Source organism: Eptatretus burgeri, chromosome 14 (assembly GCF_056783735.1).
Source record: "Eptatretus burgeri isolate ZD-2024b chromosome 14, Ebu_testis_v1, whole genome shotgun sequence".
NCBI lineage: Eukaryota > Metazoa > Chordata > Myxini > Myxiniformes > Myxinidae > Eptatretus > Eptatretus burgeri.
The window spans coordinates 66379053-66403825 of NC_140974.1; the positions used below are offsets into that span (position 1 = coordinate 66379053).

At 45.5% G+C, this 24773-nt stretch overlaps 1 protein-coding gene and 1 pseudogene across 7 annotated transcripts in view; both read left to right on the plus strand.

Moving 5' to 3' along the window:
* Positions 1-2510: 2510 nt before the first annotated feature.
* LOC147013497 (liprin-alpha-2-like) overlaps positions 2511-24773 on the plus strand; it is a 126781-nt gene continuing 104518 nt past the window's right edge. Inside the window, exons 1-4 of one of the 7 annotated variants that reach the window (XM_085855330.1) lie at positions 2529-2656; positions 3829-3914; positions 4056-4554; positions 12656-12757. In XM_085855330.1, coding sequence (XP_085711456.1) covers positions 4144-4554; positions 12656-12757 — 513 coding nt within the window. In that variant the 5' untranslated portion in view covers positions 2529-2656; positions 3829-3914; positions 4056-4143. Of the gene's footprint in view, positions 2657-2720; positions 3576-3828; positions 4555-12655; positions 12758-24773 lie in introns of those variants that run through there. The other 6 variants (XM_085855328.1, XM_085855332.1, XM_085855334.1 and 3 more) reach the window with 6 other exon arrangements.
* On the plus strand, positions 20554-23071 carry LOC147013498 (uncharacterized; annotated as a pseudogene).

A 24773-nucleotide genomic window follows, 5' to 3' on the forward strand; every position in this document is an offset into this window, starting at 1 on the left:
GAGATTGGCCTTCCCATATTTTATTTCCATGATTTTTACGCACACACACACACACACACACACACACACACACACACACACACACACACACACACACACACACACACACACACACACACACACACACACACACACACACACACACACACACCTTGTTTTATGTGGGATTACTATGATGGCCGACTTAAATTATTACCTCCACCACCTAAAGGTGGATGGAGATGGTGTACTGCATTCACCACTGTTTGTTTTGTTGTTTGTTTGTGAGCACGATATCTCAAAAAGTTGTGGACGAGTAGTGACAAGACTTGGTGGATGAGTTGGTTAGGTGACAAGAACAAGCCGATTCGATTTTGGTTAAGGTCCAGATTCAGATCCGGCCCATCAGTGTGGTACAAACCGTAAACTGGTGAGCCTGGCGGAGGAATACACTCTACCGAATGCCGTTCTCGTTCATAATTAAATAAACGACTACTACTAGTACTACTACTTAACAGACCCAATTATTCCCACCTTATGGGGTCAGCTCGGGAAAGTTTTTGGCCCAAGTCTTTCACGAACCCGATGGCCAGGCTGAACCATGGACTGAAGGTGGTGCAGGACATTATTGTGATTTGTCTGTCAGGGTGCCAGCGATCACTTTCCTACTCTTCATAAATACTGTATATCGTGGGATCTCTCGTGACCAGGGAACGGCCAGTGCTATAGTCTACGGGACGTCCTTCCGAGCGACACATTGATGCCTCTGTCGTCCTGCATGTGAATTACCAGAGTGGCAGTTTAGGGCTATGTCGGGATTTGAACCCAGGCTAAACAGCTCAGAGGTGTGCGAAACTGTGAATACCTTCCCAGATGGCTATAGCGGTTATCGGACCGGAACGGGCATTTTGTCCGTGTAGTTTTGGCCCATTTCTGGACCTGCTTAAATCAGTCTGTCGTATGGGTCTATTGAGCTATCCTGGCATCCCCACAATTAAGTCATAAAAATAATTATTTGTTTGTATTTTTAATCCATTATTATCTCTAATAAACTACCTGGACCGTGCAATCCGTCCTGTACACACAATCGATGAAATTTTAAACTCCATTGTGACAGATAGACAATGGAACATATTATTAAAGACGAGCCGTTGCAGCCCACGAGCTAAAAGTTGAAAATGAACCACTGCCTCGCAAAGGTGTGGTCCTAAAATTATTATTCAACACAAAAAGAAAGAAAAATGTTCAAAAAACAACACAATTCTGTCAATATCACTCGTTGGCTTAACTTGGCCGACCACTTGCTCGTCGTACCACCGTATGACGTCATACAGCGTGACGTCACAAATGAAAATATTAACGAAACAATTCGCATCTCGAGACTCCTCCGGCACTGTCAGCACGAACAGAAACTCCCAACAAAAACATTCCTTTATACTTTTAAAACCACTGGAGCGATAAAAAAAAAATCCCGTTTATTTATTTATTTGCATATTCTTTCGACTTGTATCAAAATCAAACGTTGACGTTGCTCGTGAACATCACGTGACTCGTTTAAAAAAAAAAAAACGGTTAAAATATTTGCGTTTGATGTGTGTGTGTGTGTGTGTGTGTGTGTGTGTGTGTGTGTGTGTGTGTGTGTGTGTGTGTGTGTGTGTGTGTGTGTGTGTGTGTGTGTGTGTGTGTGTGTGTGTGTGTGTGTGTGTGTGTGTGTGTGTGTGTGTGTTAAGGTCGTGGAAACGTGATCGAGGGAAATGGTGGTTTGGGGTCGGATAAATATGGGAATGGAGAGGGGATGTAAAAGGATGAGCGAGATCATGAATGATCGGATAAAAGGAACAGAAGGATTAAGAGGAGAGAATGAAGTGGATTTTTCACCTTCGTTCTCACTATTTATAGTTCATCTTGTTCACGTGCGCGGGTTGCCAATCACGTGGGCTGCCACCTCCAGCCCAACCCCACGGTTCCCTTGGCAGCCCCCCCTCCTCCTCCTCCTCCTCACCCCCCCCAACTCTGCCTGCTGCCGCAATGCACTATACGGTGACATCATCGTTCGGAGAGCACCTCCTCCCCCCCCCATTCTCGCTATAATCTCCAATTCTGTCTCTTTCTCTTCCTCTGGTTCTCCCTCCCTCTTTCTCTCCATCTCCTCCTTTGTATACCAGCCCCCCGACCTCATATCTTCCTGTCTTTTTCCCTTTTTTTTTTTTTTTTTTGAATCTCCCCTCCCTTTTATCTCCCATAATCCTATCCCTCCCCTGTACGCACTCTCACCACCCCCCCGCCCCTTCCAAAGGAAACCCCCCCCATCCCTCTCACCCAATTTTCCTCCTCTTCTATCCTCTCGACTCAAGAGGAACCAAGACAGCTGGAGCCCTGGGGGCGCTGCTTTAGCTGCCCCCAGGGCACCCATTAAAATTGAAAGGAGGGTGGGAGGGGGGGATAAAATCTGGGGTGGGGGGAATAAAATCTGGGGTGGGGGGGGGAATAAAATCTGGGGTGGGGGGGGGGAATCGTTTTGCGAAAAAAAAATTGTAAAACGAGGAAGAAGTAAAAGACCTCCGGAGGGATGCACACCGGGAAACGGGGATAAGCTGGCCGGGAGAGGCTGACACCGGATCGGGACAGGGAAGGGGAGCGCATCGTGCAGGGCGGGGCCAGCGCTCCCGGAGCTCAGGTCGGTGGGCTTCGTCCGCGGGATCCAAGGCGGGCTGAGCCTGCCCCGGACCGCCGGGCCCCTCGTGAAGCGCGCGCGCGCCATCCGCTCGAGCCGCCTTTACCCCTTCCCCCACCCCCCCAGCTTATCCTCATATAGACCCCCCCCTCACAAAACCCTCAACCCTGACTCGTCTCTTCCGTGTCCATCTCTCCGGGGAAAGCGAGCTCCAGCGGATGCGATTAAAATTTGATCCCGCGCACCGTGCGGCCGACCATCGGATATACCGCCCGGATTTCTGGACCCACCATCTCCACATGTGATTCGAGACCTCGATTCGGCGACCTCCCTGTCTCTGTCCACCCTCCCTGGTCCGACCACCGACTGGTCTCGACGAGTACAGGGTTTTTATTGATTATTTATTTATTTTAACATTTTAAAATCTCATTTCAAAGAAGAAGCGACGAGACCGCCGGTCGGATAGCCGACGCCCATGAGCTAGATCCTCCATCCTCCATCCACCGCCGAACGCTCCTCTCTCTCTCTCTCTCATCACCACAGGCTCAGTTTTGTGTGTGGTTTTTTTTTTTTTTTAATCCATATTTAATCCCTCTCGCGATTTTCGGGCTCGATTTGAAATTTAAATTTCCACGAAAATCCCCCAAAAAACTAAATCAACCCAGAAACGCGTGGATCGCGTGGATCGCGCGGGAACGGGCGACCTTTTTGTCGGTGCACATGGAGAACAGCGAGAGGCGCGGATGCGCGGCGACCTGAGGCCCGTTCGTGCTTTGTGGTGACATTTTTTAAATGTGGTTTTTATTTTCATTTTCAAGAGAACATAATATACAGTACAGTGTATCGTTTTGTGAGACTTCCTGTCGAGGTCGGTGCTCGCTCCTCAGCTGGGATCTGCTGAAGTGGTGTCTCAACGCATGAGGTGTGGGCATTCTTCTTCTTCCTCCTCCTATACTTCTTCTTCCTCCTCCTATTTTCTTCTTCTTCTTCCTCCTCATATTCTTCTTCTTCTTCCTCTTCATATTCTTCTTCTTCGTCCTATGGTTGCTATGATGATGATGATGATGATTTGTGGCTTTAGATCCAAAATCCATCGATTCATAAGGAATGCTGATGACCTGGCTTTTTTTTCTCTTGATTTACTTCATTTTTTTTTCTTTTCTGTCCTTCCCCAGCATTGATCTAAAGATGTGCAGACACCATGATATGCCTGAATCTATTCCCAGATAACTATCAAGGCCCCATTTTCAGCTTACAATAGGTCATTCTGAAAGCCTCAAGCTTGTGCCATCTCACAGTACATCCTTAGAGCACCTTCTGCCACATTTTTGACTTTCAAATTCCTCTATTTATGCCCCATTCCCCACCCCCCCTCTCCTCCTCCTCCTCCTCTTTCCCAAAGATTCTCCTTGCTTCAGATTTTCTTCTGAGGGCCTTTCATCATTCCAACCTATCTCCTTGAAGCCGTGGGCTTCCTTACCTACGGCGCAATGATGTGTGAGGTCATGCCCACGATTTCTGAGGACGGTGGTGGTGGAGGAGGCATTACTGGCTCAGGGGTCACTGCGAGTCAGATGGCCGGAGTAGTCGGGGGAAGTGTAATAATCTCCTCGTCGGCTGGAACTGGTTCACCCGGACTCATGCAGGCCGCGGGCCTCACCGCGAGCTCGGCACCAGGAATGGGAAGCTCTGGCGGACGAAGAGGATCTGGCGCTGGTGGCGGAGTCTGGGATGAAGCCGCCTTTGAGCACCTAATGGCGGGGATGTTACACGAGAGGGACCGGCTGCTGGAAAGCTTGAGGGGCAGTCAAGAGAGCCTAGTCCAGGCGGAAGGGCGACTGCGCGAGGTCACATCACAGAGGGACGCTTTGCAACGGCAACTCAATGCGGCACTGCCACAGGTGAGACACTCCAATCTGTCGGGAATAAAAGGCCGCACGAGGTCAAAAGACGTGTTTCTAAGCATTCGAGGTGCTCGAGTTCTTGAGGACCTGGAGAGGCTGACCTTTTGGAGTATTTTAAGGAGACAGATATGAGGAGCTCAACGAAATGCAAGCGATAAAGTTGGAAGCTGAACAGCTGAAGTTGATGACCATTCCAACATTCGAGGAGTTGTTCATATTTTCAACGTAACCCTGAGAACGATCTGAATTGCTATGTGTCTCCAATTGATGTCTCCCAAAGATTTCCTCTTGAAATTTGCAAGTAATCCTCCTAAATTCCCTGCACTCCGAGACTTTTTGATTCATTTTTACTTTTAGCTGGAATTTTTAGAGTTGACAAATGTATCATGACTTGAAGCGCTGAGTTGGGACGAGATGATGTCGACGAGCCAGTCTGGGTTAATGAATGAGAGATCGATGTATCAAAAGTGTTTGAACCTTAAAAATGTACATGTTTGTAAGTATCAACCTGGAAAGGTAAGAGTTTTCTAACTTGGAATGTGGAACCTGGGAAGCTCGGATCAGCGAGGTTTTCCAGGTTGGAAATTAAAAGAGCTCAGGCCCGTATATCGGGCAGGTATGGAGCAAATCGAGAGAACCACAAAATAGGACCTGCAGCAAGTGGGAATTGAGAGTGAACAAAGGCAGTTGTGGAGGTAGTGGTTGGCAGTCCTCTAGAGATGTCATGTACTTATAGCTCTCCTGGTTGCTAAGTACTGGTTCAACTCCATGGTAACCAATGGAGCTGGTTCCAGGGAGTGAGATGAGAGGTGACCGGGAATTGAGATTTCGTTATTTGACTTTTTGGGAGCGATTTTATTTTTGGTCACCTGCCTGTACCTGCATGACTTGAGACTTGTGATTGCATTTATATAAATAAAATGATAGTAACATACTTCCTCGGTTGTGCTACATATGTTTGAGGAATTTGCAGAACATTACCTTTTGGGTAATTGGTTTTTGGCTGGATAGTTGTTCAGGTGTGTGTGCGTGCGTGCGTGCGCACGCATTTCCTTTCATATGCAGCACATGGCTGCTGGTTGCATCTTTTGCGTAGGGTGCAGCTGTGCCGTCGATACAGTGCCCTCTGAAGGTGAGGGCAGGAATTCGTAATTTGTTCAGGGTGCCAGCGATAGCTCACCTATTCTTGGTAAAGGACACCGTGGGATCTTTCAAGTCCACCAACTAATGCTGGCAGATTGGACGCCCAGTTCAATGCATATCCGAGGGACGGCACACACATGGATGAATCGCCCGCTTGTGAAACACCAGGATGATAGTTTATAGCTGGGTCAGGATTTTGAACCAAGGATAGGCAGCTGGGAGATGAGTGTGTGTACCTATGAGCTTGCGTGTCGTTGGTTGTTATCTCCATTTGCGCATTTGAGGAGATGGACCGAAGTCCTCCTCGGAAAGTATCAACCTCCATTTCAGTAAGGGGTCACGATTAATGGAGTAAGCTGTGAAGTTTTCTTGTTCTCAATGTGTTGTTCTGAGGGATCTTTTGAAGATCGCCACTGAGCCCCGGACAGCTTAAAACTCGAGTTTGTTAGTGGTAATATTCCCAGGGATGTTTTCTTTTCTTTTTTTTAAAAAAAACAATCTTTGTAAGGTTCTTCTTTATCATTTCCATTGCTCCAATTATCACTGAGACAATTTCAGTTCTCTTCAACTTCCAAGATCTTTTCATTTCAGTTTTTCAGATCCTGCGATGTCATCATTTTCTTAATTTCGGCATTGTTGAGGTCAAAATTGCCAGGTACTGACATCTCGATTAGAAATGTGGTCTTTTTGTGCGAGCGTGTGTGTGTGTGTGTGTGTGTTTACCAGTTTGGGGCTAGTTGGACTGGTTAAGTTCATTGAATGATGATGGCAGGACCATTATCTATGGCATGATACCCTATACCTGTTGGTTGCCACGACTTCAGCGCATTGAAAGTGTCCCAAAGCCATCATTAGTCGACGACAAGCATGCCCCCAATGGCTAATTAAGTGAGTAATTTGATCATGGTGTCTTGGTGATAACTGTCCTATCTATCTTCCATCAAAATATATCTTGAGATACTGAACATCCATCCATCAGCAAGCAATGCCAACAGACAGGTCCCGCAGCTTAGTGCCACATCCGAAGTACCGACTGATGTGAAGCACCATGATGACAGTTTATAGTCGTGTTGAGAATAGAACCCAGACTAGACTGCTCAAACACAAGCGCACTTATCACCATGCCATCTTGTGAGATCCGATTGGCCAAGTGGATGGCCATGTGTATCACTCCTTGACCCGGTTTGTGCAGAGCCACGTGGCGATGTAACAAGTTGGGCGATTCGCTGGGACGTCGGTTTAACTGGCTGTCCGTGTGTCCGTCTTCCTTGTCGCGGTCGTATTCAATTAATATCTGAGTAAGATTGTAGGACATACACCTTTAATGATTCACAAGTTTTTACCCCCGCTACGATGGTTCGGTTTGGCATATCAGTCAATCGAAATGGCTGTGCCATTTGGTCAGTCATATAATGTCTTTGACTAAGATACGACCAAGTTCTTCTTTTCGGAAGTAGACATTACTTTACAACTTCAGGATGTTTGAAAATTTATGAAGATTTGGATTATTTCCTCGGTTTTTGTAATTCTCTCGTTATGGTAACTCGGATCCTTGAGCTGCTTACTGGATCAGACCTTCTTCAGATGGACCGTTATTTCCCTGTCAGCTATGATGAGGTGCACTCTGCTTTTTCCACCAATGACTGGTTTTGTTTTGCCCCTTGGATGTTGCAGGAAGGAAGGAAAGTGCCATGTAGCATAATCAACACTCAGATGCCTGCTTCTGGCTTTAACCCCTGGTGGAGTCAAATTCGAATACAACGACAGACGAGTATAGTCATGATGATTTAGTCAATGTCCCTTCGTACCGAGCTGACTAATTTCAACAGCACCTGTGCATTTTCCCAATGCTATTTACTTCACAAGCCCACGGCGTGTCGAGTGTGAGGGCACGAGTTTGTCTCATCAAAGGAAGATTATTCTCGTAAACCTTCTGTTGCTGCTGCTGCTGGGCTGCTCATCAATGGCTAGCGTCGTCACCATTTATAGTCCAACCTTCCTGTGTGCATGTAATCTTGATCTTTGATTTATCTTCTCCCTTGTATTGGATTCATCCCAAACCCTTTACACAGAGCGTCGGGGACTGCTGAAACAGCTTCCGGCACAAGGAAATACACCGGATCCTTTCCCTTTGCCTTCGCAGCCATAGCAGAGGGCAAGAATTTCAAATTTCTCTGGGGTGCTGGAAAAAATTCACTACTACTTGCAAAATATACTTTAGGGGTCTTCAACAAGCAACGACAACCAGTGCTAGGTGGCGGGTCCCCAACTAAATACCCCATCTGAAGGATAGAGCACTCAATGATGGTGATAGACTCATTGGATACACTCAAGGATAGAGCACACCTTGCCTGTGAAATACCAGGGTGGAAGTTTGTAATCGGGTTGGGAATCGTACCTCGAGGAGACGGCTGAAAGGTGAGTCTGCTACCTCTGAGTTATCCCGTCAACCCTGTCTCCCATATACACAAATTAACTCGTATTTTGTCTCATTCTTCCCCACTACTTGATCTGTCATCTACCCCTCCATACATCTATCCATCGGGAGCATACTCTGTGCAGAGCGTTGGTGCTGCCTAAGCGGTCTCCTTGGCTATTGGGCACAATCCTGGACGGGTCACCACTCCGACACAGGATACCAGCAAGCTAGCACTCATTTTGCCGACCTCGGAAGGATGACAGGCAGTGTCAACCCCAACTGATATTAATTCAACAGCCAAGTGGGATTTGAACTCAGGATCCTAGGATCCCAAGCCCCCCACTCCAACCATTAAGCAAACACCAGGATTATCGACCCCTTCCCACCCACACTTTCCTTGTCCATGTCAGTGTCTTACACAGATCCTTCAGATCCTTATCAATCTAGCCTTATGATAATGTGGCATATATATATATATATATATATATATATATATATATATATATATATATATATATATATATATATATATATATATATATATATATATATATATATAATACTCAAATATATATTCTTTCTTACTAATCATTTCTACCTATGTTTTTAGGAACTAAAAAAGGTCACCGTCCGTTGGATTATTAGTTGTGAGCATTTCACTTGTAGTACTTTTTGAATGCTTCTCGGGGGTAAATAAAAACAAGAAAGAAAGGTATTTGACACATAACACCTGTGCACAGGCTGATCACAAAGTACATCGTTTTATTGGTTGGGATGTTAAGCTGGCTGTTTTACCTGTTAACACTTGTCTGGGGATGTCAGTGATCACATAGTGTTTTAACGGTGGGTGCGACTGTGCCGGTATCTCATCTAATTAAAAAAAAAAAAAATCCCTGACCTGAATACCCTGTGGAAGCCAACCGCAAATAATTCCTCCTTAAAACTTATTCAACAGCTCCTGAACTGTGCAACAGAAAATGAATGCGAGTCACACACAACAGAGACGTAGCTTACTTGCCAACTAACTCTCCATAAACTAGAGCCGGCACTCGGTAGAGCGCATACCTCCACCAGTCTCAACAGTTCATAATTTGTATCCCACTGATGGGCCAGATCTGGTTCCGGACCTGAACCAAAATCGAATCTGTTTGTTCTTGTCACCTCACCAACTCATCCACCAAGTTTTTGTCTGAATCCATCCATAACCTTTTGAGACATCTTGCTATTTATCGTTTTTATCCCTATCTCTCAATGGTGAAGAATGGCTTTAAAAATTCTGGTGTCCGGATATTCACCGTAATGGAGTCAATTCGTCCTCGTCATACACCCAACCTGTCCACCAAATTCTATCTGAATCCGTCCATAATTTTTGAGATATCCTGCTCACAGACAGACAGACAGACAAGCCGGTAGGCGGCGATGGGTCGCCGAGCATGGAAACTATAAGATATAGAGCAAAATGGATGTCATATAGCGGATAGGGAATCACCTTAAGATTATGCATATCAAATCTCATCCAGTTCCATCTACTGATAACTACTCGGTATCCATTTGAATGAATAATAAATAATAAAATGACCGTTTTTACAGCCATTTTTCCCTGCTGTGCAGGGGTTAGGCTTTTTCTTGAGGCAATGTTTTTTTTATGGCCGGATGCCCTTCCTGGCGCCAACCCTGGTCGCCTCTTACGACACACAGGGATATGGTACACCTATTCTAACCGGGGCATACACCGGGACCAGTACACTGGTACTCACTTCGCCAACCTCAGATGGATGACAGGCTGAGTCAACCCCCTGGTGTTAATTCAGCAGCCAGCGGGGCTTGAACTCAGGATCCTGGGATCCCAAGCCGCCACCCTAACCACTAAGCCAACACCAGGCTTATCCATTTGAATGAAAAGTACCGAAAATGCAGTTTGAAATCGGAAATCCCCAAAGTTTGAGGGGGTGCTGTGGGTGAACAAAGATCTAAATCGAAAATCCAGCTCGATTGTTTGTGCACAATGTATTCCAGACGATCATTGTGAATTTTCATGACCATCCGACCATAACCCTAGGAGTAGCATTTGGCGCGAAGGCACCTCCAGCTCTCGCATATTATCGATTTTTGCACTAATTGACCTTTGACCCCTGACCTAAGCGAAATCGGTCAATATGTCCTGAGGCAAAGTTGTAGTACTCATTGAGTACCAGGAACCTGCAAAGGTTCATTCGTATCGATGCACTCACCTGGTCGCTAGGGGGCCTTCAATTTTCACCAATTTTCGCGCATACCCTAATTGTAGGGGGCGCTGCGGGTAAAGTATTCCGTATATCACAAAAGCGGAATATATTTGATAGAGCATCACCTGTAAATCATTCGTGCCAAATTTCATAACCCTACGTGGGATAATGGCTTTCGGAATTGATTTTGTGTGAACGGTACCGATTTTGAAGGTTTTTCGGTTGTTGCTGGGGAACCAAAGCGTCCCTAGCAACCATCACAATTTCCAAAGCACTAGGTCATAAGATGTACCTACCACCCGAATTTGGTCAAAATCCGCCCATGTTTACTACCAATTATGCTGATGACAAACGAACAAACATCCAAACAAACAGACACAATTACTAACAATAAGGGACACCTATTTCGGCGACCCAACAAACGGGTGAAAACACAACCTCCATCCACCTTCAGTGGCGGAGTGTTACATGTGTGTTACACATGTAACAAGTGTGTTACATGAAGTTAGCAACAGTAAATAAAATGTACCATACCCTTGACTAAGCGTCATTGCTGCTAAAGCAGTCTCTAGGCAAAGGATATGACAGATGGTTTGGCGTTGCCTTCTCAGCGGTCAATCGGTGCCGGACATTGTAATTTGTTCAGGGTTCCGGTGATAACTCTCTTGCTCTTCCCGAAAGACACCAATGAGGTCTTTAAGGTCTACCAACAGCCAACGCATGCAGGCGGGACGTCCAGTTTAACGTCCATCTGAGGGATGGCACGCATTGATGCCTCGACGTACCTGCGAAACATCAGGATGGCGGTTTCTAGTTGGGTCGGGATTCGAGCCCAGGCCCGACAGCTGAGACGCGAGTGCTCAAAACCTCTAGGCCATGCAGCCAGCCTCAGTTAGCAACAGGTGTTGTCTACTATGAGAAAAGCAATTTTTCTTCCATTCGTCGCATTTTACGTCCGTTTAAATTATCCTTATCTGCTCATTGTGTCACAATTACAAATGAGAAATACAATTAGAATTCTGATTCGAGTGCAAGATTGGCGGCGAACTCATCCTACCTTTTTATTTATTCAAGCATTATGCAATCATTATGGCTCAAATCTACAAGCCATTTGCCAGTGCAATGTAGATAATAGTAAAAATAATAATAATAATAATAATAATAATAATAATAATAATAATAATAGTTATTCCACCACCACACAAACACCACCACATGACTGGTGTTGGCTTAACGGTTCAGGTGGCTGGTTTAAGATCTTGGGTCTTGAGTTTGAGCTCCTCTCGTGCAGTTAGAAAACACTAGTTGGGTTGACTCGGCCTGTCATCCTTCCAAGGTCGGTAAAATGAGTGCCAGCTTACTGGCAGTGGGGCACTGCATCGGCAGCACAGCCGCACTCCCAGCAATGTTGCAACCAGCAGCCACAGGCTGCATACAAAATGATGGTGACAGTGACACAATTAATATAATAGTGGTGATGTGATAATTGATAATACAATTTAATATTCCATCCATCTTCTCAAAATGTTCACGAAAGCTTTTATTTAGTGTGCAGACTTCTTCTCTTTTTAAACCTTCCTGAAAACAAAATTATATTTTAATTACAGTGTGTCAATGTTACAAAGAGCGACGCAGAAACTCATCACATTCCTCTCCATGTTTGACGGTTCCAATGCATTTAGCTTGTGATGGAAACACACTTTTCATTTTGCCGACGATAAGGGTGAAAACATAACCTCCGTCCACCTTCGGTGACAGAAGTAAAAATCAAAACATTCTCGTATCCGGATCTGGATCTTCTCCAAAATTGAATCGATTCGTCCTTGGCATGGACCCAACCTGTCCACTAAGTTTCATTCAAACTCGTTCTTAACTTTGTGAGATATCCTGCTCACAGACAGACAGACAGACGGGTGAAAACGTAACCTTCGTCCACCTTCGGTGGCGGAAGTATCAACACGAACAATTCTTATGTCGTGCCTTTTTGCCATTAAGAGCCTTTTACTACAAACATTGCACCATTTATCACAAGATATTCTCAACATGGAACAACATGTTACATTCAAAAACATTGGTCAAAGTGTTTTCCAGAAATTAATTTACTTACCATTTAATTAAATTTCATCATTTCAAATCCTACTTTGAAAAAAAAAAACACAAAATTGATTACAAGAGTGTTGGATTGGGGGTGCACCTCATGTAGGATGTTGGCATTCCTCTTTTGGGACTTCGTTCCATGTATTACCATTTGCAAGCTCAAAATGTGGATGTTCTCCAATGGAAACGTTTTTGCTATTTCTGATTTCTGCAGGAGCTGGCCACACTCAGTAAAGAGCTTGGGAGCTGCAGAGAACAGCTCTTGGAGAAGGAGGAAGAGATTGCTGAGCTTAAGGCTGAGAGGAACAACACAAGGGTACGAAATAAGAGTGGAAGAACCAGCAACTTGATTTTGCTTTTTGTCTTATGTCAGGGGTCGGCAACCGAAATAACAAGAAGAGGCATTTTTCATATTCTTAAAAAAAAGAAAACCGTAATGTTTTAAGAGGCGTGATCTACATGAATATGAGATGGTACTTACCAAACTAGAACGGCACTTGGTGGAGCGCATACCTCCGCCAGGCTGAATAGTTTAGGCTTTGTATTGCACTGATAGGCCAGACCTGTATCCAGACTCTAACCAAAATCTAACTGGCTTGTTCTTGTCACCTTACCAACTCGTTCACCAAATTTTGGCCGAATCCGTTCATAACCTTTTGAAATATCGTGCTTTATTGTTTTTGGCCTTATCTCTCAGTGGTGAGTAATCACTTATAAAGTTTGAATATCTCGATCCGGATCTTCACCAAAATCGAATCAATTCATCTACAACCTGTCCACCAAATTTCTTCTGAATCTGTCCACAACTTTTTGAGATATCCTGCTCACAGACAGACAAACACACAAACAGACGGGCAAAAACATAACCTCCGCCTACCTTCGGTGGCAGAGGTAATAATATCAAACCATACTTATGTAACCCCTATTTCAATAACAGCGCGTGCACATACTAAAGAGAGGTCTGAGAGGGCTCCGTTCCATCTTCTGAAACCCGCATATGGAGATAACAACCAACGATGCACACAATGATTTCTGGCTCCCTGCTGAGCTGGTCTTGTGCACGTACTGTCGGTGTGTCCCGGATGTATTTTTTAAACATCAAGGTTCGTGTCGGGAGCCATGTAAAATGGCCTTAAAGAGCCGTGTGTAGCTCCTGAGCCACAAGTTTCTGACCTATGTCTTTGGCTCATGGAGGAATTCGTACACATACTCTATTATACAAGGTGTTTTCAAAAAGTTATACAAATAGGATATTCGCATTTGTTCCAGATTTGCCAACACTTGTTTTTCAATGTACAAGTTGATCATGATCGCCTTGTTTTCAGTCCACTGCACTATGAAGACTACCCTCAACTCACATTGGGGACATCAGGATGCTCTCCATGCTTGTCTAGTGTGGGTTGGAGAGATAGAGAGATATACAGAGAGAGGTATTTGAATGGAATTTTGAATTTTTTCAGGGTACTGCCGATAACTCGACTATTCTTTACGAAAGGTGCAGTGAGATTTTTCATGTCCTCCAATGACTAGTGCTGGCAGACAGATCCTCTGCCTTAATGTCGTTACAATGGATGGCAGACATTGATGCTTTTCCTCCGTGAAACACCAGAGTGGCAGTTTATAGCTTGGTCCAACTTCAAATCCAGGCCTCAAACGCTCAGACTCGCCTTCATGTTGCATTTCGGGTCAGTATTGTTCCTTTTGTTATATATATATATATATATATATATATATATATATATATATATATATATATATATATATATTTATGATATTCATGTCGCATAACCAACATGGAATGAGGGTAAAACATGCAGTGCACCTCTCAACAGATGATTCTAACACAAGCTTGCCACGGGTCAATGGTCTCGAAACACAATTTTGTGATCGGTCGACGGAATAGGGCCGCTGCTTCCCCCCAGGTATATCCAGGAGGAGGTAAACCAGAAAATTGCTCTTGATAAAGGCCAGTGGAGGGCCGGTTCACACTGGGTTGCTGGCTGAAACGTTGAGTCATTCAGATTAAACTAGAACGGGCACTCAGTAGAGCGCATACCTTCGCCAATGCTACATTTTGCCCCCCCCCCCCCAGAAACCGTTGATTGTGAGGGTATTTAATCCCATACCACATCTGCCATCTCATATGTGTTATGATGGCTTAAAAACATTAAATTTCCTGCTGTTTGACACTGATTCACGTACATTGTACAATTTCTGTATGAACTCCCTGACCTTTTTGGGTGTCGGTGTCAAGTCAATCTGATGACAACTGGTCACATTATAAGAAATTATTTTCTGGCATTTTAGGGGCATTTAGCACACACGAGTTTCTGTTTTTCTAAATAAGTTATTTATTGTGAACAAACAAACATTCATTGTACAAAAATGACGATTTTGACCTTTTCATGACCTCGACCTTGACCTTTGTACTCTTAATTTTGTAATTGGTATTAGAGTGTGGGGAACAGTACAGTCAACATTTTGGTGTTGGTTTCATGCAAATCGGATAAGAATTGACCGTGTTATGACTAAAACCGTACATTTTGCAATGTCGTGACCCCTCCTTACCTTTGACTCCCAACCGCTAAAAGGGTTATTACGTCATTGTGTCATGTCACATATCACAAGATGGGGCATTGAATTCTGAACATTTTGGCATTAGTTGCATGCAAATTGGATAGAAATTGACCGCGCTATGGTAAAAAGACGATTTTGACCTTTTCTTGACCTTGACCTTTGACCCGATCGCTCCCAAAATCTAATCAAATGGTCCTCGGATAATAACCAATCATCCCACCAAATTTGCTGCGATTCAGTTCAATACTTTTGGAGTTATGCGAATAACAAACAAACAAAGAAACACACATATTCACAAATGAATAAATAAATACACAGCGATCAAAACATAACCTTCGCAACAAAGTTTGCGAAGGTTACAGGTTGGAGTGATTCAGATTAAACTAATGAAAAATGGATTCATTCGTTATAATTCCCAACCTCCGATCATTATTTAAGGAAAAAGGTGCATCCAACCAAAAAGGTAACTAGATTTACCCTGCTAGTGTAGGAATAAACAAGCAAGAGAAGATCTGGTCTCGGGTGACATTTCACCCGCTTTCCAGCGGGCTTCCTCAGGCCAATAAACCCCATGCCTCAGCACTTTGTCCTTTTTAAAAATTTATTCCCGAGGCGACAATTTGTTTCCGGTCAAGTGCCGGTGCGAGGGGTCAATTGGGGAGTGTTTTTATTGTGCTGAACTGAAGCAAAAAATGCCAGTTGCATCATTGATGGTCTGCTCTGCTACTTTATTCACTCGTGATCTGCTCAAAACGTGTTGTGCAACAGATCACGAGTGTTCAAAATGTGCAACAGTCGTGCTGGGAAGTGGGTGAAATGTCGCGGTCGCCTGAGACTGGATCTGCTATTGCTCATTTATTACTACACGAGCAGAAGCCCGTGGTAAAAATACAACAGCATAAAAAAATGAAACAGTATATACTTCTTAACAGGAAAGAAAAAAAAAGTTGTTTTTTGGAGTGATCAAGGCAACGAGTTTGGGTTCCCTATACATCGCCTGGGTTCAATTTTTTGGTCTGATTGAAAAAAAATTATAATTTCCCCGTCGGATTGGATTAACTTGAAGCAACTTTTACTTAATAATTGTTTCTCTCCGAGGAGCATTTCAATGTTTCAGGGTGGGACAGACAGACAGACAGACAGTATTTGCCTATTATATATTGTGACAGATGTCACCTCTGGATATCTCCAAGAGGACGGCTTGTCTTTTAAAGACCACGATAACCAGTCGTCTCAGAACTTCCCACGGGATCCCATGCTCAGTCGTGTTACCGTACAAAGAAGCCCGAGTACGAGCTAGTATTGTGCCGGCAGTCATGCAACAGGTCTTTATTAGTTGGCCGAGCGGAAGCAATGTTGTGTAACTGCATCTGCAATCTATAAGCAAATTAACCTGGTCAATCACCAACAGCTGCCTTGTATCGCCATAAAAAACGGACAGGATAAGTCAGAACACTAATGATTTCTAAACAGGGTTTTTACTGAAGCAACACATATTTACAAGTAAATTCACAAGCAATTTACAGTCATATATTCATAGGCACGTATACAATTCCCCCTTATCCCCTAAGCGACACCCACGTCATCTGATCCTTGACTGTCACTTAGCACTCCACATTACGTTACTTGGCACCAAACATGCATCCGATCTGAAGAAAGAGATGGGCGAGGGGAAAGATGGAGATGCGAGATAAGGAAAGAAGGAGATGGGGACAAGACGAGCTCCAAAATGGGATGTTGTACATGTACTTCTTAACAGCTTCCAACCTAAAAAGTAACTAGACCTACCCAACTAGTGTGGTAATAAACAAGCAAGACAAGATCCGGTCTCAGGCGACGTTTCATGCCCTTTCTCAGACAACTTGGCTGAGTTGGTGCCGCCTGAAAGTTCTGGCTCCAACATCCCACTGGTCCGGAACCCCCCACGTTCCACTCAGGTCCCACACTCTGCGTGGTCACTGTGCGGTCCTCTCCGTGGGCCTGGTGACGTCACTCTCGCGGCACGACCTCGGCGCGGATTTTGGCGGGAATGCCTGGGCGATGATGTGGTGAAGAAAGTTCAGTGACGTAGCCAGCTAACTAGGGTGGAGTTGAGGCGAAGGTATGCATGGGCAGAAGGTGAAAGATGGGTGAGGAAAGTGAAGTGAAAGAAATGAGGAACGAAGAGGAAAGTGAAGTGAAAGAGACTGAGAACGAAAGGAAAGTGAAAGATAAAGAGCAAAAGCAGAAGCAAAAGCGAGAGGCGTTGGGGAATATAGTGAAGGAGCAAAGAGAATCCCAGACTGCTTGACTCCAAGACTCATGGCAATCTTTTATTTCTCACTAGCCCTCCCCCTGTGATCCCCTTGCACTGTCATCCGTGGCTTACCGGCCCAGAGGGAACCTCTCCTCTGCCTGTGGTTGGCACCTTCACCGCCCTTCTGCCCACCGACAATCTGGGATTGGTTCCCCATGGGTTGGGTGTGGGGTGATGCTGGAAAATCTTTTGGTGCCTTGTCATCCCAACAATGATTGATGCGGCCACTTCATGCGTAATCCTTGACATGGTGCCCACCAGCCGGTCCTAAGTGGTTTGGGGGGTGGGGAGGGGGGCTTACCAAGGAGATTTGGGATGGAGGATGAGACTGATGCGCTGTGAGCAGGGAGTAGAATGATGACTGCGGAGCGTGTTTTGTGGGGTGGAGGAAATGGATGTAGGCTAGGGTGTAGAAGCAAAAAAAAACATGTATCGGATATCTATCTATGCAATCACAATGCATATTTGCTCACATAAACGTCAGACACTTAACTAAACTAAAAGGGCACTTGGCAGAGCGCATACCTCCGCCCCGCAATGCCTGATCCACGAGAACATATCGGGCCCCATAGATTTTTGAAATATCATGCCATACAGTATGTAGTTTTTGGCCCTATCTCTCAATGGTGAAGAATAACTTAAAAATTCAAGTAGTCATATCCAGATCTTCTCCAAAATCTAATCAGTTCATCCTTGTCATGCACCGAACCTACCCACCAAATTTATCCAGATCCATCGACAACTTTGAGATATCCTGCACATAAACAGACCAACAAACAAACAGACTGATTGACAGACAGCCAGAGACAGGGGTGACAACATAACCACCTTCACCTTCGGTGGTGGAGGTAATAACATACTACGGATTAACGAGGCTTACACTATGTGAGGATCTTTATTTTACCCTCGAGGAGCCAAAACCACAATTATATGTTGGAGATTGGGACCATACTCTGTGCAGAGCATTGGTGCTGCTTAAGCAGTCTCCTTGGCTATTGGACACAATCCTGGACGGGTCACCACTCTGACACAGTATATCAGCATGCTGGCACTCATTTTGCCGACCTCGGATGGTATTAATTCAACAGATGAGCACGATTTGAACTCAGGACCCTCGGATCCAAAGCCCACCACCTTTACCATTAAGCCAACACCAGGCATAATTATATATATATATATATATATATATATATATATATATATATATATATATATATATATATATATATATATATATATATATATATATATATATATATATATATATAACAAGGTAGATCCAGTTAATCTTTTTGGTTGGATGCACCTTTTTCTTTAAAAAAAATTGTATAATCCCAAATCCCCAATTTTATATCATATATATTGTTGCGGAAATGGCCCTTAGTGTGTTATTAAATATAGGATTAGCCCAGATCCCCATTAAATGAATGTTTAGCCAGGTTGTTCGGTAAATGGACGTTACATGTGTGTCGGGAGGTGTAAGAGAGGCTGTTTATTGTTCGTACATTTGTGGTGGACCGAGAGGTTCTTCTTCTTCGTTCCCCTCTCCGAAGGAGTCTCCGCCCAGTGCTCTGGGAGGGGGAGGAGTTTGTCGGCTTCGAAAAGAGGCGCGTCCCAAAAGAAAGAAAATAGTGAAACTGTAGGAGCGCCGGGAAGGCGGTGGAGCAACTGCGCCGAGGTGGCACGATCGGTTTTTCCTAAAGAGCGAGCTGAAAGAAAGGCAGGGAAGGGACTGCATGAGGTCTGTCTGCCGTCGGCTGGGAGGCGAGCGAGCGCCGGGAAGGCAACATAGAGATGTCGAGTGTCGAGTCGGGTGATCGGCAGTAGGAGGAACTGAACGTGAGGGTTAGTCAGCAATTTGCTTCGAGAGGAACTGGCTGCTGTGTGAGTCGGCGATCAACTTTATGAGGAGGTCATCGACAGGTTCAACCTGCATCTAACCACGGAGCCTCTGTCCTTACTCATGGCACAGCCCGACACATCTTGACACGTCTTATGGTCCCATCGATCCGCCTGCGGAGCCCAACACCCCGATTTGGCCTAACCTGGTGAACAGGCCAGGCCTGGACTTGTATGCTGGACCTTGTGAAAAGCCAGCTGGAGCATACCATAGATCTTTCGTCTTGTGCCGTCGACCTCACGGGGGTTGAACGTGCTGAGGCTGCGTGCGCGGGTGGTGCCGGGAGAAAAAGGAGGACGATGCCGCCACTCTGCCACGCGGCGTGCTTGAGCTGGATGCTCGAATCCGTTGACATCGGCTTGTCATGAGCCACATTCATGCCTTTGACATTTTCCTCTCATCCATGAGGCATTACCAAGTACTCCGTGTCTTGTCTGCATGCTGTCCGTGTCTTGTCTGCATGTTGTCTAAGGTTTATCTCGCTAGGGTTCCCTTCAAAACCCGCAATCCGTAGCTCCCTAGTTAAGAACGGGTTATAGATTGATTATAACATTGTCGTGCATGCTTGCTTGTGTTGTGTTCCCCGATGTGTCCCCAATAAATCTGGCTGATTCGTATGAAGTTGCCGCTTTGGGTGTGTTCGTGCCGTGCTGAGAAACAATTAGCTCGATTGGTATATAAAACCAAACGGGCTACGGACCGGGAGAGTCCGTTCGGTCTCTGACAAATCCAGTCTGTAGCCCGGGGCTATTCCTCCAGCTGTCAAGGCACACGTGTATTTTGGTATCGTGATCTGAGGCGCGTAACCCGAGAATTGTGCCGAACCGGCCGGCGTTATAACCCCGGAGACGGTGGTGCTGTTAAGTGACGTCCGAATCCTTAACACTGGGGTCAAGAGTCGGGTGCGAATCCCGCCACCGCTGAATCTATAACAACACTGGTAGTCAGGAGTGGAATATTTGGACCTGTGGTGCATTTCGCACCCTGAACATTGGTTACGAGAGGCGCGAGAAAAAAAAAACCCCTCGCTCGCAAATTCCAAATTTGCTTTGATTTTATTTTGAGCGGATCGGGTGTAAAACTTCGAAATTATATAGAAAGATGGAGTTGCAAAGATGGAGATACGAAGCGGGAGAGGGTTACTATAAATAGCGCAACGAACCGCACAGCACGAAGAAAAGGCTGCCGCCCACCGTTTCAAACCACGTGGTCACAGCATGCGTCATGGCAAACGAAGCAGGACGACAACGCGTACATTGACGAGATTCATGCACGATTGGCGGATGCCTTGGAGCAGTGGAGGTGTGGTGAGAATTATATTGAGGAGTTACAAATTAAATTGGACGAGGCATTACGGCATGCAGACGAGGTTCAGGAAAATTATGTGCACGGGGAATCACAACAATTGAACGATGCACAGGAACAAATTCGGGGGCTGGAAAAGGACTTAGCCAACACAGGCGTGGAACTACGTGGAGAAATGATTAAAGTAGAGTGGTTTACCCGGAGGGTGTTGGAACTTGAGAAGAGCGAACTGAACAAAAGAATAGAGGAGGAGCAAATTATGAACTCCCGGGATAGGAATTGCTTGGAGGAAGAATGGAAAAGGAAAAACGGGAACACGATTTGGAATTGAGACAACTGAAGAAAGAGGTAAGAACAGGCAATCAGATAAGAGAAAGCCTAGAACAGAAGATAAAAAGAGGAGAGAAATATCTGGAGCAAAGGAAGGAAGAATTGTTGGAAAAGTCGAGACAGTTCAAGGAACCACAGGAAGAAATGAGGAAAGTAGAGGGGAGTACCCATAAGTTGGAACAAGAAAAGAGCAAACTGAACAAAAGAATGGAGAAAGAGCAAATTTGTAACTCCCAGGATAGGGAGAACTTGGAAGAAGACTGGAAAACAAAGCTGGAAGAGAAAAAACGGGAACACGATTTGGAATTGAGACAACTGAAGAAAGAGGTAAAAACAGGCAATCGGATAAGAGAAAGCCTAGAACAGAAGATTAAAAATAGGAGAGAAATATCAGGAACAACTAAGGGAATACAGTAAGAACATGGACGAAATGAGGAGGGAAGCATGCGAAAGAGGTGCGGAGATGAGCGAGGAATTATGGGAAAAAGCTTCTGAGTTACAGAAACACCAAAACAGAGAGAGGGAATTACAAAACGAGCTGAGGATGTTAAGTGAGGAAAGAAAGAGAACGGAGAATGAAACGTTAAGGAACCACACTGTGCAGATCGAACAGTTAGAAGCCAAGGCAAGATTAAAGAATGAGATGGAAGAAAGAGTAGTGAAAGAACAACGAATGAAGCAGGAAAGGGAAATCAACCAATTGAGAGAAACGAAGAGATTGCAGAATGAGGAACACGAGAGACAGTGGGAGAGGAAACAAAAAGAACATGAATTTGAAATTGACCAACTAAAGGAGAGAGCAAGGTTGGAGTACGTGGAGATGATGAAATAACAAGGAATGAAGAAGGAAAGGGAAATCAACCAATTGAGGGAAACGACGAGATTGGAGAAGGAAGAACAAGAGAGACAGTGGGATGGGAAACAAAAATAACATGAATTTGAAACTGACCAACTAAAGGAGAGAGCAAGGTTGGAGTACGCGGAGATGGAAAAACTCCGGAAAGCCAACGAACAACTAAAAAGGCTCAGAGAGGAAGAACAACTCGAATGGAAAAGAAAATGGAGCCACGAAGTAGAACAGCACAATAATATGGGATGTGTGACATCATCACAGGGGGTAATGTTAGTGGTGCGGGACATGATTGACATCACTCGGTGGATGACACCACAATTAGAGCAAACCCTGGTGATGGAGACATTGAGGGAGCATACGGGGTTGTTGACAAGTGAGATACATTTTGAGCAGGTCCAGCATGTGGAGCTGACAGCTCCAGAGGAGTGTGGCGAACCGATGAGGAGCAACCTGCTGGAGAGAAGCGACCGGACAGAGGTGACTCTGGAACGAAGCAGGTACGTGGGCACATGCATACATGGTGCGGACGAGGAGCTTAAGGTAGGAATTGAATTTTATGTTAATGAAGAGACTCTGTCCGATGGGGTGCATGTATGCATGACCCCTGAATGTGTGTGTGGAGTGACTGTGAATGAATGCTGTGAGCCCACAGTCCAGACTACAGCACCGGTATGTGCTGCCGAGGCCGAAGTGTGTGTGGGTACTCACGTGGCGGTCGGGAATGTAGCCCTGGAGTGCGAGGCGGTTGGTCAGTATGCAGGCAAGGTTGATTGTGTGGAATGTGAGCACATGGCCTTGGAATGTGTGGAGCCTGCTGTGTGTGGGGGTCCTGAGCGTGGGATGAGTGGTGACATAGGAGGTAGGTTGGAGGTGCAAGGGGAAATGGAAGTGCCACCAGGACATAACTTGACACAGGGGACAAAAACCATAATGGATAGCTCCGCATGGGTTCTTACAGAGTTTGAGGTGCTGCATCCAGGAGCAGGCTTTAGAAATTGGATTTTAATTTCTCTATCAGCCTCACAGGAACTTTGGGGTAGAGCGCAGATGAGTAGCAAGTGGCACTGGCGTGTGTCACTTGGTCTTCAAACCTCTCTGAGGACACAAGGGGTTTGGCTAGCTGAGTGGGGTTTATCTGTCTTCAGGGAGTTATGGAGAAGAGGGGGAGGCCGTTTCTCCGATCGGGGTTTGCCTGATTTCCACGAACCCTGGAGAAGAGGGGTAGGCCGCTCCCCCGATTGGGGTTTACCTGACTTCCGCGATCCCTGGAGAAAAGGAGGGGGTAGACCACAACCCCCATTGAGGCGTGACCCCTTTGAGCCGTGGCGGAAAGGCGGCGGGGTCATGTAATGGGTAATGAGGGATTCGTTCCCTCACTCCCCTTCCAATGTGCCAAAGAAGCAGGCCATATGGCGATGTGAAAATCTTGATTGAAAATTATATTGATAGTGATTGCAAATCGAGACTCACAGAAGGGATGAGTGGCACGAATGGGTTTGGGTGATTATTAAAGGAAAAAAAAAAGAGTGGTGGAGACATCACAGGCAGAGTGTTAAATACACCTGAAACGAGTGGATGCCAAAGAGTGGCTTGTTTGGGGAAAAACTGAAATGCCTGGTTGGGACCATGCAGAGGTTCCATGGGGCTGGTGAAGAGATTTTGATGTTTTGTTTAAATTGTTGGAAATAAATGATTAGGGCAGTATGGAGGAGGCCAGCAGACGACGGACGTAGTGACAAATTGATTGGGGTTTGATGAAAAAGTGTATCAGTTAAATTTTATGACCAAGTGGGATCCGAGGGACTGGTGTGTTTTTGTTTTCACATAAAAGTGAAAGGTGTTTGATGGTGTTGTGTGCTGGGTGTGTGGCACTGGAATGAATGATTAAAGTGTTTGGGTGAATGGCATGATTGTGCAAATGAGGAGAGTGAGTGCGAACAACGCACCCTGTCGGTAGGAGTCTCCTAACCAAGTTAGTGTAGGTTAGTGGGACTTAGAGGATTCGACATGGATTCTGGCTGCTGTTCCATTGGGCAGGCAGACTGCGAGGGGTAGGTGCAGGCCAAGGTATGGTGGTACTGGCTGGGAGTGTGACATGGTATTGGAAGTTGGTGAGTCGGGAAATAGGGCACTACGGCTTTGGGGGTTCCTGGCAGGTGAAGGCTGTCAGAGGTGCCAGGAGAGCACGGTAGGTTTTAGTGCCAGGAGAGCACGATAGGTTAAGTGCCAGGAGAGCACAGTGTGGGTGCTATGAGAGCACAGTATGGGGGCGAGAGAGAGCCACCCCTTAGTTAGGCGCGCCAGAAGCACGCGCAGGTGAACCCCGAGGTCGCTGGGTGTCCTCTACCCCCGATTGGAAGCAGGCAAAGAGGCCTAGTAGTCGTCACACTCCCCAGCCAGCGAGTTATGCCTGGCACCACCCAATGGAAAAAGACAAAGAAGGGCCTTGCCCAGGTTTAATAGAATGGAACAGTGTGCCAGGTCGGGAAAGATGGGTCGTTAGGATCATTCTAGCCATAGCAGGGTTTGTTGCATTGTCTAGAGCTAAAAGTAAATGGTTAGGTTTGATGGACTCTTCTCCGCACCATTCATGTGTGACACCTGGTACGAGTAGTGTTGATAGGAAAATTTGTTAGCAAGGGCCAGACGAGGTCACCCTCTCCAGTGCCAGAGAGGCCACCAGTATGTCATGAGCACACACCCACGAAGATAACATTTGAGTCATAAACACACCATCCCATCTATAAAGGAAAAAAAAAAGAGAAAGAAAGAAAAAAAAAAAAGAGAACTTAACCAAAACAAGTCCTGCCAAAGCAAGTCAGGCAAGGAAGGTTAAGGGTACACTCCATCTCACCTGGTCTGAGGTCATCACACCAATTGCGTCCTCAAGAACGCCTCCAAACTGCATTTGATAACATCGATATCACCGTGCCACCATTGCTGTGTCACCTGCTGTCCAATGCAGGGCTTGTTGCCTGCTGCTGCTTGTGAGTAGGCCATATGGGCCAAAGCATTGTTGTGGGCCATTGAGGCCAAAGTGCTTTTGTGGGCCGTTGCGGCCGAAGATTCAT